This window comes from Pseudonaja textilis, chromosome 3 (genome assembly GCF_049901715.1).
Source record: "Pseudonaja textilis isolate UNSWEBS1 chromosome 3, rPseTex1.2, whole genome shotgun sequence".
NCBI lineage: Eukaryota > Metazoa > Chordata > Lepidosauria > Squamata > Elapidae > Pseudonaja > Pseudonaja textilis.
In genome coordinates, this window is record NC_141992.1 from 30,054,635 (window position 1) to 30,068,604 (window position 13,970).

A 13,970-nucleotide genomic window follows, 5' to 3' on the forward strand; every position below is an offset into this window, starting at 1 on the left:
TTCTAGAACTCCCCAGTTAGTGTGACTAGTGGCTTAAAAATTCTTGAGTTTAAAGTCCATGCATCTGGAATGTGCTATGAATAGGAAAGGCTGAACTAATACATGAGATGATAAAATCTGATATACATTGTGTTAGAAGTTGCTGTGATGACCCGGGGCGTGGCACAAAAATAACAAAGTCACCAAAGTAGATAAATTCCCTTTAATGCCTCCAACTTGGCCCCCAATGTCCAGTTATCCTCGGCTGGAGATCAAACTCTTCCAAAAAAAGTCTACAAAGGGAAGAAATGCAGTCTGAACCCAAAGTAAAGATAATTAGAAATAAAAAACCAACACAAACCACGCTGAAGTAATTAACATGACAGGCCAGGATGATAAATTGCAGAATTCCAAAAGATAATCCAGCACCCATAGTTGGGAGGACGCCTAAATCCAGATAAGCCTTAACAAAGATAATGCACGCTTTGCTTCCAGCAACTTTGCCATGCACAGTTTGCCCTTTTAAACAGTCTTCCCAGCTGCAGCCCATGAAGGGGATCAAGGCCCTTTCCTCTCCTGTAAGCCACTTTGCTCCCTTCTCCATTCTTCCCTGTGTGCCCTAGGATGAAGAGGGGATGGCCCTGGGTCTTCCTCTAAATGCCCAACTGGACTGTGCCCTTCCCCCGTTTCTTCCACAGTCACTGGATCCACACTCCCACTCCCTGTCAGCTGCTCAATCTCCCCCTCAGATTGGACTCCAACAAGGGCATGACAGCTGCTTATAATAGCAGAATTGGAAGTCTTTGAATCAGTACATCTCCAAAAGATTCTATGGTTTTGTTTGCTTAGTAAATCTATAAACAGGTAAAGCAAAAATAAATTATACTATCTATTAATTTCTTACATGTATATACTGCCTAATTCCCAGTTGCTCTAGATGTCTATTTAATAATGCTGTTGAGATATCAAACCATGACATTGCAAGAGTTCAATTGCTTCAGACTGGAGGTTTACGTAGCATGGAAGTAGAAGCCCAATGGAAATGTTTCTGCGTGAGAGAAGATGGATAGATGCTTGAAATTACAGAAACATGTCACTGAGTTTCTTCTTTTGCAGATTGTGACATTAACTATGTACAAATGTTGATATTGCCACCTTTTGTTGCTGAAAAATCCAGAAATGGCTTTTTTCAATTAAGTACTTTCTAGTGTGCATCAAGTCTAAATACAGAATATACTGCCAGAATTTCCCTTCAGTGAAATTATCAGGTTTTGATAAATGTATTAATTAATGACCTTGTTCAGAAATGCAGCTATTGAGACACTCTGGAAGGATGCCTTTCAGAGACACATGTAGAATGCCATAACACATAACACATGCCATAAGATGTTCAGTAAGAAAGAGTAGAGAGAAGGAAAGGTAGAATTGGCACAACGGACCAGAAAAAAGGGTTAGGATAGTTTATGTTCTAAGTTGTGCAACACCATTGGAAGGCATGATCTCAAGTTACCCTATTCTACAAGGTTCAGTCTCTTAAGTAAGGGAATCTGTCTGATTTCATTCCTCATGCTACTACCAAAGCTGCCATCTTCTCTGTGTTCCTTAAATCAGGATGATTAATTTTGACATTTGTGCACATTCTTCCATATTAGACAGTGCTAACAAGGCATTCTTTTAGGAGCCTTCCTTGGTGCTTAATTTAGTACAGGACATATGGAAGTAGAAATATTGCATGTTCCCCATTGAAAGAAAGAAAAAGAAAGAAAGAAAGAAAGAAAGAAAGAAAGAAAGAAAGAAAGAAAGAAAGAAAGAAAGAAAGAAAGAAAGAAAGAAAGAACAAATGATAGGAAAAAACCAACCGGGATTGTGGACATCAGCATGTATACATTATATCTGGAATTGTAGGTTAGCCTGTTTTTCTATACTTGTAGAACGCAGTGTCTATGTGGGGGTGAAAGAAACTGCTTAATCTCATAGTGGCAGCTGCCATGTGAAACTGTTCCCTATTGCAATTTACTGTGTGGAAGGCCCATAAACAGAGACCTTCAAGCAGTTGAATAAGCTTTTTCAGTTGATAGGTTTGAAGGAACAGAGTGATCAATGTCTGTAATACTCTACCTGACTCTGTGGTTTCTTCCCCAAACCCCAAAAACTGTAACCTTAGACTTTCTGCTATTGGCCTCACCTCTTTCCTAAGAGGTCTGTAGGGGGCGTGCATACCAACGTGCCTACCGTCCCTTTTCCTATTGTTTCTTTTATTTTTCTTATATGTATCCATGTATTCATAACTATGTTTTTACTTATAACTATTATCCTGTAAGCAACTGACAAACCAAATTAGAAAAAAAAGGAATGAGAAATAGTTTTTATTTCTAGTTCTACTGTTGTTAGTTTTAATGATTTCTCATGTAATGTATGGAATCACTGTCTTGTTTCAAAAGACAGCCCGTTTCTTTTTGCAAAAACAGAAGATATAAAATCTCCATTACGATCTGCCAATGAAAGAGTTGGGTTGCCTAAACATGGTAAATTTGAATTTTACAGGCATTTTTTTTGAGTTTTAGATCTTGCCAATATTTGACTTCTGGGACAACAATTACAAATTGAAGAAGCTACATTTTTTGTAAAGTCAATGACTGTCAGAATGAGGAGCCAGAAAATGGATCAGAGCCTCAAAAAGTCCTCTCCGGATAAAGGGGATCAGCCACAAGTGATCCATAAAGATTCTCCCCATGAGGGAATTATAAAACAATAGTCTCTGGTGGACTTTATAGCTCTGGGAGCTAGGGAAAGTCAGCTTTGGCCAAGCTGTGGTTTGCAAATGGATATTGGGTTTCCCCACTTCCCTTCCTAATCACTTTTAGAAATGGCCTGTTAACTGCCTTTTAGAAATTAAGAACCTCCAGAACAAAACGTTTCATCAAACCAGGTGATTCTCTTTCAATTCATAGTGAAAAAGATTTCATACAAATTTAAGAACTTAACCGTTTTTTTACTCAGAAATAAACAGCAAAGGGGTGATTAGAATCTTAATTTTGGAAAGTTTTAAATAGAAGAAGAGGCCAGATATTGGAATAAGATTTTGAAACTAATTATTAGAATTCTTTTTGTGGACTGTTTAAAAACCTATTAAAAATATGTGCAGTTTTGAATCTAAGTATGGAGAAATTCCCTGGTTGAAAAATGTGGTTTGAGGAAAGTATGATAAGAGAGACTTTGAAGGCTGGACACTAGAGGCAGCAAGAAAGAGCTAAAAATTATAATTAGGAGAAAAAAACCTACCAATACAGAAAAGTATTTTAACTTTAGACAAATTCAAGGGTATTTGGCAACAATGAACTCAGAAACTTTTCTTGCCTGCTACCATGAAGTGAGTTTAAAAGAAGAGATAGAAGATACAACTGAGAATCAGACATGGATTTAAAAATGACATGATAAAAGTATGATATGGAAAAAGATGTTTCATAGGACATAGAAATGAGCCAACTGATTTTTTAATAATTCAAAGGGACATACAAATAATGAATGAGAAGACCAACTTGGATAACCTTGGACTGAGAAAAGAGATGTGCTATATTTAAGAAGGAATTCCTGAAAAAAGAAAGTGGGAATGAAAAGAAATTGGCTTTGGGACAATGTTTTAAAGAAATAAACATCAAGATTTTTAAAAGCAAAAAGAAGGAATATAAAGTTAGTGTAAGCTGCCCAGAATCTTCTCGTGGTGAGACGAGTGGCAAATAAATGTAATAATAAACAAACAAATAGCAACAGATGTTGATTTAGTTGATCATTCATGCATAGAAAGAAAGAAAAAGAAAGAAAGAAAAAGGAAGGAAGGAAGGAAGGAAGGCTAGCTCTTAATGGGCTTTTGCTGACCAAAATGATCAGCTTTAAATATTTATATGTAGGTAAAATATGAGATTTTCTGTTAAATATATGTATTATTATTTCTAGTATATGTTAAACGTGGAAAAGAGTTTCTAAGATGAGGCAAAGAGAAAATGAAAAGAAATTAATTTATGAGTCAGTATTTTGAAGGGATTAAAGATTAAGATTTTTAATAAATTCCTTGCTTCTGATAGCTCAGGATTTTTCTTGAATAATGAGGCTTTAAAGATTTGTTTATAAGATGAGGGAAGAAGAAATTTTTTGTTCTATTTTTAGAGAAAGTAATAAGTTACTGTGTTAAAAGTAAAGGATTGTGAAGCTGATTTCTTTGATTAAGATAAAAATGCATTGTTACTTCTAGTAGCTTTTAACAGACTTTTGCTGATTAAGATTGAATTATGAGGCTTTATGATGTTTATAGATAAGAGATGGAATATGGAAAGAAGAGATTTCCCTTTAGTTAGGAATCATTTGTACTTGTGTTGATGAAGGGAGAAGTCATTTTTATATATCCCTTTTCTATTTTTCTCTCCCCTTTTTTATCAGCACTTTTCCATTTTTTAACTTTTTAATTTTTCTTAGTTCGCATTATTTTTTTATATTTGAATGTTTAAACTTTAATAAAAAGTTATATATGAAAAGATGATGTTAGAATAGAATACAATGAGCTGGAAGGGACCTTGGAGGTCCACTCCCTGTTCAAGCAGGAGAACCTATACCCATGATGGCGAATCTTTTCCATGTTGCGTGACAAAAGTGCGCACGCGCACCCATGATGCAATGTACACATGACTCCCCCTGCCCCCTGTGTATTCACTATGTGTTTCTGCGCATGTGTGCGTGACCCCCCTTACACTGCAGGTTTCAGTGCATGCGTACGCAAGCCCCCGCATGTCCCATTCCTCTGCGCATGCACACATGTCTCCCACGCACATGACTCCCCCCACGCATGCACGGTAGATACCCAACAATCAGCTGGCTGGCGGGGGGCATGCATGCATGCACAGTGGGGCTTTTCCGGGTGACCTCTTGCATGCCGGCAGAAGTGTCTCTGCCACTTCCGGCATGCGTGCCATAGGTTTGCCATCATGGACCTGTGCCAGTTTGGATAAGTGATTGTCCAATCTCTTCTTAAAAGCATCCAGTGATGGAGCGGCCACAAATTTTGAAGGCAAGCTGTTCAACTGGTTAATTGTCCTCACTATTAGGAAGTTTCTTCTTAATTCTAAGTTTCTTCTCTGTTTGATTAGTTTCCATCCATTGTGTCTTGTCCTGCTCTCTGGTGCATTGGAAAATAATTTGGCCCCTCAAATACTGGAATACTGTTATCATGCCATGTTAATGCTCATTATATTGGTTCAACCCCCAAATTGATACCTGTATACGTTCAGATGATTCTGTCTTATCAAATATCCAGAATCTTCCCCAATGATATTGTATTGCCTATCTTGTACTAAATAAGGACATACAACAGAGCCTTTTGATAAGTAAAGATATAGGCGTATCTTTGTTTAAATAGGATTTTCGGAGTTCAGTGTTATAAACACCTCCCTATCTTTGGGTGCCATGCTTTTTTAAAAAAGTTATTGGCATCTGTTGAATATGGATTGGAAGTTGCTTTTGTACAATTTGTACAAATAACTAAATAAAGAACAAAACATTAAGGGACTGGGAGGAAAGTTAAAAGGATCTGAGCCTCGCTGGGCCTTTGATCTCAGTGCTTCTGCAGTCAGGCTCTTTAGCTGACATCTTGAACAGCGAGATTCTGAGAGGCTTGACTTATTGCAGAGGAACTGAATGTTATAGAGATGAAAGTTCCCTTTAAGCAAAAGAAGTGGGTGGAGGGATGGCCTGGAATAGATTGTTAAAAGACCTTCAAAGCCAGAGATGTGAGCCTGAAAGAAGGCATAACATTAATTACCATTTTCTGAAAACTGGTTGTTATTTACCCATTGATGAACACTTGCTGAGGTCTGCTTAGCTTTGCTATTCTTACTTTACCAAGATTTACCAAATAAGTTTTTTTAATTAATTTTTTTAAATAAAAGATTTACCAAATAAGGATGCCTACCAAGATGGATTATTATTTCTGTTAGATTAATTCAATTTCTGCTGGTCATTCTCTTCTCTTGCCTTCTATTTTTCCCCCAGCATTATAGATTTCTCACGAGTACTAAATCTCTTCCTAATGTCTCCCAAATGTCATAATTTGAATTAGGTCATTTATGCCTCAGATGAGAAAACTGGATTGATTTGGTCTATGATCCATTTATTTGTTTTATTGGCTACCTATGATACTTGGAGTTTTCCCCAGCATCAAAGTTCAAAAATGACCTTAATCAAAAGTGTCAATAGTCCACCTATCTTTCAATTCCATACACTGTCACAGGGAAAACCATTGCTGGAACAGTCCTGATCTTGTAGATATAGACATCTGTGGCTTCTAAACTATATCTTTTCCAAGACTTTCATTGCTACCTTACTAAGTATTAGTATACAGTGTATTTCTTGAGGGATGATTCCTTTAATTTACTTCAGTGCCTTCATTATCAGTTCTATAGTTGTTTTGTTATACCTTTTGCCATTAATTTAGTCTAAATATAGTTCCATTTTCCCCTGCAGCTTCAGATTTTAGTTCCTGCAGAGCCACATCAGAAACTAATATTGGCATATTTAGCCATATCATAAACATCATTAGGAATTCAAAAGAAGCTTTACTCTTACTCTGTCACATGTTGAATGCCCTCTATACATGCATATATTTTTTTGATAAAATGCAGGTATAATTTACCATTGCACTGCAGTTTGAAATGATTCTTCTGCTGTTGTCACTGCTGTAAAGTGATCTTCCTCCTCCTTCAGCAACTTCTTATATCTTTGCTGCCCAATATAATTGTCTGCTTCCTTCAGCAGGACAACTAGGATGACCTTTATGCCTTAGATCAGGCTTGTCCAACCCGCGGCCCACGGGCCGCATGCGGCCCAGGTTGCCTCGTAATGCGGCCCAGTGCCCACCCCAACCATCGTGCCAGAGCCAGCGAGAAGGAGGAGGAGAGGCAGGCACGAGGCAGGGCGAGGCGAGCGCCAGGCCAAGCAGCAAGAGAAAAGGTGGGCGCCGTCAGAGCACCACCTCTTGCTGTTGGCGCCGCCGGCACCGCCGCCACTTCTGCCCCCACCACCCCCACCGCTGCCGCTGCTTTCTCCCCCCCCCCCTCCGCAAAATTTGGCCGGAAAATAAACTGTGATAAAAAAACTGTGATAAAAAACCATGATAACAAATAAATAATTTTTAATAAATAATTAATAATAAATAATAAAAACATCTCACTAACTTCATTTCCAAATAAATTTAATATGTTAACTATGTTTTCTATGGTTTTTTGGGATGATCGGGTATTGTTACTGTTATTTTATTTTATGTGCGGCCCAAACCAAATTTTCATCTTCTAATGTGGCCCAGGGAAGGTGAAAGGTTGGACACCCCTGCCTTAGATGATCCTGCTGGAAGTACATACTTTTGGCATAAATTCTTGGTGTTCTCCTCTCATCCCTCTCAAGAACAATCGACACCAATGATGAGGCAGCATAGCAAACTTCATGGGAAGAGGCAACTTAGAAAACATAATTATTTGTTACCAGTTTGACTGTCTTGTTCACAGTCATTTGATCTCCTAAATCTCCTTTTAATTTAAAAAGAAAAAAAAAGATTCATGTTAAATGCCTAAACAGATTCAGTACCTTTTTTTGCACAGGTTAATAAGAAGGTTCTTTATATAATGGAAGTGTTTTTGTGAAGTGTTAATTGCTTTTGGTTCTTGATGATGTAGCCATTAGTTTTCATTCTCAGACCCTACATGCTGACATGTTGTGACATAGAATCATATTAGTAGTTCAAACTTTGGGTCATGGTGTTACTATCCTCAGAGTATGTCAATTTGACTTCCAAGTGGGACAGTTACAGGAAAATAATCTTGGAATTACATGTCTATATTTTGATCAATGTCAGATAAAGAATATGTATCTCTGTAACAAGGCAAAGATGCACTTGAGTTGAACTTGATTCTTAGAGGTTTTTGGCAGTGTTATTGAAGTAGCTTTTCATTACTGCTTTCTTGTTCTTAATTTAACCCACATCTTTGGAATTTTCCAGTTAATTCTTGTAGAAGTGCTACCTGAGACAAGGCAGGGTTGGCTGAGCTTGCTTGGATACGACCTTGGAAACTAAATAGGATCAGGCCTGATGGATTTTTAAACAATTCATTTCAAAGTTAAAAATGTTCAAGTTTGTACATGTGTATGCAACATTTTAATAAACCTTGTTTTGTAAGCATAGCTACTCCTAGAAATTTTATATTAACTAAAAATTTGGATGGAAATAGTGGGCCTTATAAGACTTTCTCTGGTTCTGTGCAACTCTGGTTCTGTTCTTCACTGCGTGATCAGTCAAAGGGCAGCTGTTTTGCATCTGTTGCTATATAAACTTTGGAAAGGATTTTAATGCAATTCACATAGCTCTTAATTTTTGCTGCCTTGTTTGTGTCCATACAGAAACATGGTCGGGGTCAAGTACTCTTTGACCTGGTCTGTGAGCACCTTAACCTGTTGGAGAAGGATTATTTTGGACTCACGTTCTGCGATTCAGATAGTCAGAAGGTATGCTGGGCTGGTTCAAATAAAGTTTGTGGTTTGTCTGTTTCAGATGTTGTGGTTATGTAGGATTTCCTCTTAATGTGTTCTCATACTTTTTCAGAATTGGCTGGATCCTTCTAAAGAAATAAAGAAACAGATTCGCAGTGAGTAGTTCAAAGCATGGATATTTAAGACTTCTCAATCTGGAAGCCATCATTCAAAATATATAGTCAAGAACTTAATATAATAAAACTTACTTTGTAAGCATAGCTGCTCCTAGAGATCTTATATTAACTAAAAGTTTGGAAGGAAATAGTGGGCCTTATAAGACTTTCTCTGGTTCTGTGAAGCTCTGTAAAGTCTAACAAAGTATTGTTAGAAAGTATTACTGTTCTTCACTGCGTGATCAGTCAAAGGGGATGGTGGTGGTTGTTTTGCATCTGTTGCTATATAAGCTTTGGAAAGAAGTTAATGCAATTCACATAGCTCTTAATTTTTGCTGCCTTCTTTGTGCCCATACAAACAAAGAATTTGTTCTAAAGAAATAAAGAAACAGATTCTCAATGAATAGTTCAAAGCATGAATATTTAGGGCTTCTCAATCTGGAAGCCATCATTCAAAAGTATATAGTCAAGAACTTAATATAAAGCACATTGCATAATAAGATCACTGTGTAAATTATTAACATTCATTTGAAATGCTCTATACTGTACAGAACTACAATGATTTTACTGGCTGTTGAAATATACTACTATAGGCTATTCAAATGAATGTGGTGTTTCTGGGCCTCTGTATGTATTTCACATGAATCTCCATTACCGATTTTCTGGCAGGTAGATTTGGAATAACTGACAAAACTAGATTTATTCTGCCTGAGGAGAGAAGCTTTGAGTCTCTGGCTTTCAGTTTCTAGCCCTGCTCTCTTTGCATTTAGAGATCATTTTCCCAGAGATGATTGAGAGCAACCTCATTAAAAAAAAGCACAGAATTCTTGTCAGTCCCATCCCCTTTTTTCAATTTATCAGAGGGGAAGGATGTATCCATTCTAGATGGGTACCATTCTGAATCCTAGCGATTCCATTTGTAATGGTCAGAGACGGAAAAGACCCCAAAGTTATTCTGTCTAATCTATTGGCAGGGTTTCTTTCCTACCAACTCCATAAAATAATATCCATGAGACTCAGCTGTGTCACACAAACTTTATGAAGCACAGTTTTGCTTCACAAAGGTAAAGCAAATAATGATACGTGTGAGCAAGAGGGTTACCTTTGAGCAAGAGGGTTTCAGGTTTGTATCTTAGATTTTAAGAGCTGGTGAAATACTTCTTAGTGACTTTTTCTTCTAAAATAACTGGCTACGGGATAGGTTCATGATGCAGTGTCTTGAAGAGATGTTGCTAGAGGTCTTTCCCCAACAGCAAGCTCTCTTGAGAATTTGAGCTTGTTTCCATGGCAACACCAAAGTGACTGTCTCTCTGCACAGCAAAGACTCTTTTGCCTATTGCAAACCTTAAAAGGCAAGTACACCTGCTGTTTGCCTCAGCCATTAAGATCCAGGGAAGCAGGGATCTCCAGTAATTCTGCGCAGTGTGTCTTGTTAAAGTCCTTTATAGTTCCCTTAGAGATTTAGAGTAAAGGGGAATGTGAGGCAACTAAAAAAAAGAAATAAAAACTATGTGTGAGAGAGTCAATCAAAGATGCATCACCTAAACGTATGCCCTAATATTTTTCTCTTTCCTTCTCTTTTTCTCTGTCACTTATTTAGGTGGCCCCTGGAATTTTGCCTTCACAGTCAAATTTTATCCACCAGATCCAGCCCAACTCACAGAGGACATCACAAGGTAAGTAAAAATGCATCTGTCTTGGCCAATTCTTACACAACTCTCTTAAAAAGAAAATAGTTAATGAAGTCATAGTTTATTTTATCTGTGTGGAATAAATCTCAAAGGCTGGAAATACACAACTTCCATGCCAATTTGTGTTCAGTAAAATGTTCCTGTATCTCATTATTTACTCAGAAGTATTCCAAGAACTAAATAAAATAGCATGACAATTTCCCAGGCTGTTATTCCTATTGCAAATATTGGCCATTGGAAAGAAGGAACATTCTTCCAGAAGCAAAAAATATATATAATAAATAATTAATAATATTACTCCAGTCATGTTGGGAGCACTGAAGCACTTCCAGGTTGAAATGACTAGCCAATGACAACATTGTTGCCTGGGGGATACCCCATTGGGGGGTTCCTTTCATATCCCTCCTAAGTAGTACCCATCTATGTGGTCTCCCGCATTCAAAGTGCTGGGTCAGGAAGAGCTGAAACGAGTGATAGGAACTCAGCCTGTCCTGTGGCAGCAACTGGGTCTCAAACACAAGCCTGCCGATCATCAGCCCAGCATTCTAACCATAGGAGCCACTATGCTCCTTGTCCTGATAATCATTTGCATTCTTGGCATTGAAGGGGAGGGAAAGTTTGGGTCGGATACCTTGGTGCTGTTTCCTATTTGACTGCCAAATGGAGGTAACTTGTTTTGCAAAAAGCCTTCATTGTAGCATTAATTCCCTGTATTTCCTTGTTTAAGGTTACAATAATAGTCCATCACCCAAATATTGTGGCCTTACTTAAATGGTACAGTTTTTTAGTCACATGAGATTAATTAAACTGGATGTTCATCAAGTTTCTGGTGAGCTTTGTTGACTATCCCTCATTTCAAGAGATCCCCAAATTTAAGTTACTAAAATTTAGAATTGCAATTGCTGAGTTTATCAGATTCCCCAGAAGACTATTGTGTAAAATGGACATGCTGTAATTAATGGTGGATTACTAATTAAACAGGCTTGTCTGGATACATGATCATCCCTTAGCTGTTTGCTTTTCTTATGGACATTTCAACTTTCTGACCTCTTCCTCTCCTTAGGTATTACTTGTGTCTGCAACTTCGAGCAGATATTATCAGTGGACGTCTACCGTGTTCTTTTGTAACACATGCACTGTTAGGCTCCTATGCTGTACAAGCTGAACTGGGGGATTATGATACTGAAGAACATGTTGGCAATTATGTTGGTGAACTACGTTTTGCTCCAAATCAGACCAGAGAATTGGAAGAGCGTATAATGGAGCTACATAAGACTTACCGGTGAATAACTAATACTACTGCTAATATCAAGAGCAAACAAGTTTTTGAAAAGATTTGTATAACCTATATTTTCCTATATTCATCATAAAAAAGCCTTTTATACAAATGTCAGCCTTTGCTCATCAAAGTGTGTAATTTTCTTTTTTTTATTACTTCCATTTCTGTCTTATTTTTCTTCTAAAGGGGTATGACACCTGGCGAGGCAGAGATTCACTTCCTGGAGAATGCCAAGAAACTTTCAATGTATGGAGTTGACTTGCATCATGCTAAGGTATTCTTAGTAAAAAGGTAGAGTTTTGAGGGCATTTAAGTGAGAGAAATCCTGGATTATTCTGAGGCAATAGTTACTCCTTTTTAAAGACTTGCTTAAACTATGTGGCACTCACTTAAACTTATGTGTTCTTTCATTTGAGATACTATGCTTAAACATAAAATATTACTTTGTCTTCTGACAAATTCTGCAGAAGACATTAGTTCATTTAAAATTAAATTATATAGTTGCTATCATAGAAATAGCTATTTTGATATCTAGAGACAAAAATTTAGAAATTTAAATTTAAATTCAGTTGAGTTTTAAAAAGATGGTATTTTGCAACTATGCTGTGGAATATTTTCAGTAAGAATGGACTGAAAAGTGGAATTTTGTTTAATGAAAGATTTAAAGAGAAATCTAGAAACATGTTATCCTTTATTTGAAAAAGTCCCATTATGAAATCTATTCATTTATTTTTTGCATATTTTATACTTCCTATCCTCTCTGTTCCTTAGATTTTCCCCTTTTCTTTCTGTATTAGTTACTGCATTATTCCCTTACTTTTTGCTCCACAACAAAGAAGTTAATTTTGAAGCCATTTCCCATTAATGACTGACAGCATATATAATTATTGAAAAAATATAAAGCCTGTCCTCCACACTGTTATTTTAGCACAATGATTGTTGGATGACTTTTATTCTTTAATGGACAGGTAGCACAAGTAGCAGAAGAGTTAAAAGTTGGAGCACAAATGTTTATCAAAATGTTATTATCACAGGGGTGTCAAACTCAAGGCAAAATGTTATTATCAAAGGGGTATCAAACTCAAGGCCCACAGGCTGGATCCGGCCCATGGGGTACTTAAATCCAATCTGCAGGGCTGGCCTGGAAATATCAAGGGACCAGCCCGCAGTACCTCTGGCAGCTAAAACAGGCCACGTGTGCCCCCCACACACCTTGTTTTAACCCTCCATGGCCTTCTGCAGCATTCTGCTGGCTGAAAAGGGGCTGAAAAATGGGCCAAAAAACAGGTCCAAAACAGGCCAAAAATGGGCTGAAAATGGCCCCAAAACAGGCCACATGCTCTTGTTTTCAGCTGGCAGAGTGCTGCAGGAGCCATGGAAGGCAAAAACAAGGCACAGGCTCCATTTTGGCTGGCAGGGTGCTGCAGAAGCATCCGTGCCACCCTCCCCCGAACTCCCACCCTGTCCCCTGCCCCCCCGCTGCCAGCCTGCAGAGGAGAACGACAATGTTGATCTGGCCCTTGAAGAAATCCAGTTTGACACCCCTTCTCTATTAAGTTAAAAGAAATGGAAAAACTGCTAAAAGAGAAAGTGTTCCATCCCTGATCCACAATTATGAATGCATGTCTGCTTACATTCTGCACCAGTTTTAATAGTCTTTGCCCAATTCACTGAATTCTATGTATAGAATTAGGATACAAGCCAGAATACCTCAAGTACTATAGATGAGGAGCAGCAATGATTGATGGACTTGTGTCATGAGCTCTTGCTTTTCCTAGCACAAGAAAATTGTTTTTAATATTAATAAAAGACAAGGTTTTAGAACCTATATGTCCTTTCCTTGTTCCTTCGTGGATGGTTTGAGATTTATACACACTTGGGGGGAAAAAAACCATGGTGGGAAACCTGCTTTAGTGGAGTATTGGAGTTAATGGAACTGTGCAACTATGTCTGGAAATGAATAGAAGTAGCCACATGAAGCTGCAAGCACTGGAAATTATAAAAAAAATGTATGTCAATCAATTTAATGCCCTATTCCAGGGAAACATATTTCCTACCTGAGGTATCCCTGTTTTTTTTTTTTTTCCAGGAGGTCTTGGTACAATCCGTAGCTCTTAAACTTTTAAAGGATCAGCTAGTATTTTCTTCCTCTAGTTTTTAAATACATGATAATCCTAACAGGTGTGGGGGTAAACAGCGGCCTACTTAGTATTTAAGTGGGAAATGTCTTGGTATTTAAGGGTCCTTGCCCCTTAGATGTATTAACCTTGGTTTCTTGTCTGTTTAAAAAGATTTTGTTAGATCTGGGAGGATGGTTCAAGAACGGAGGCAAGACTCAGA

General features: G+C 37.7%; 1 protein-coding gene across 15 annotated transcripts in view; it reads left to right on the forward strand.

Moving 5' to 3' along the window:
• EPB41L1 (erythrocyte membrane protein band 4.1 like 1) overlaps window positions 1-13,970 on the forward strand; it is a 197,053-nt gene that overhangs the window by 145,435 nt on the left and 37,648 nt on the right. For all 15 annotated transcript variants that reach the window (XM_087929097.1, XM_087929098.1, XM_087929109.1 and 12 more), the window contains 5 exons: window positions 8,416-8,520; window positions 8,618-8,660; window positions 10,261-10,336; window positions 11,415-11,633; window positions 11,817-11,904. In XM_087929097.1, coding sequence (XP_087785223.1) covers window positions 8,416-8,520; window positions 8,618-8,660; window positions 10,261-10,336; window positions 11,415-11,633; window positions 11,817-11,904 — 531 coding nt within the window. The remainder of the gene's footprint in view (window positions 1-8,415; window positions 8,521-8,617; window positions 8,661-10,260; window positions 10,337-11,414; window positions 11,634-11,816; window positions 11,905-13,970) is intronic.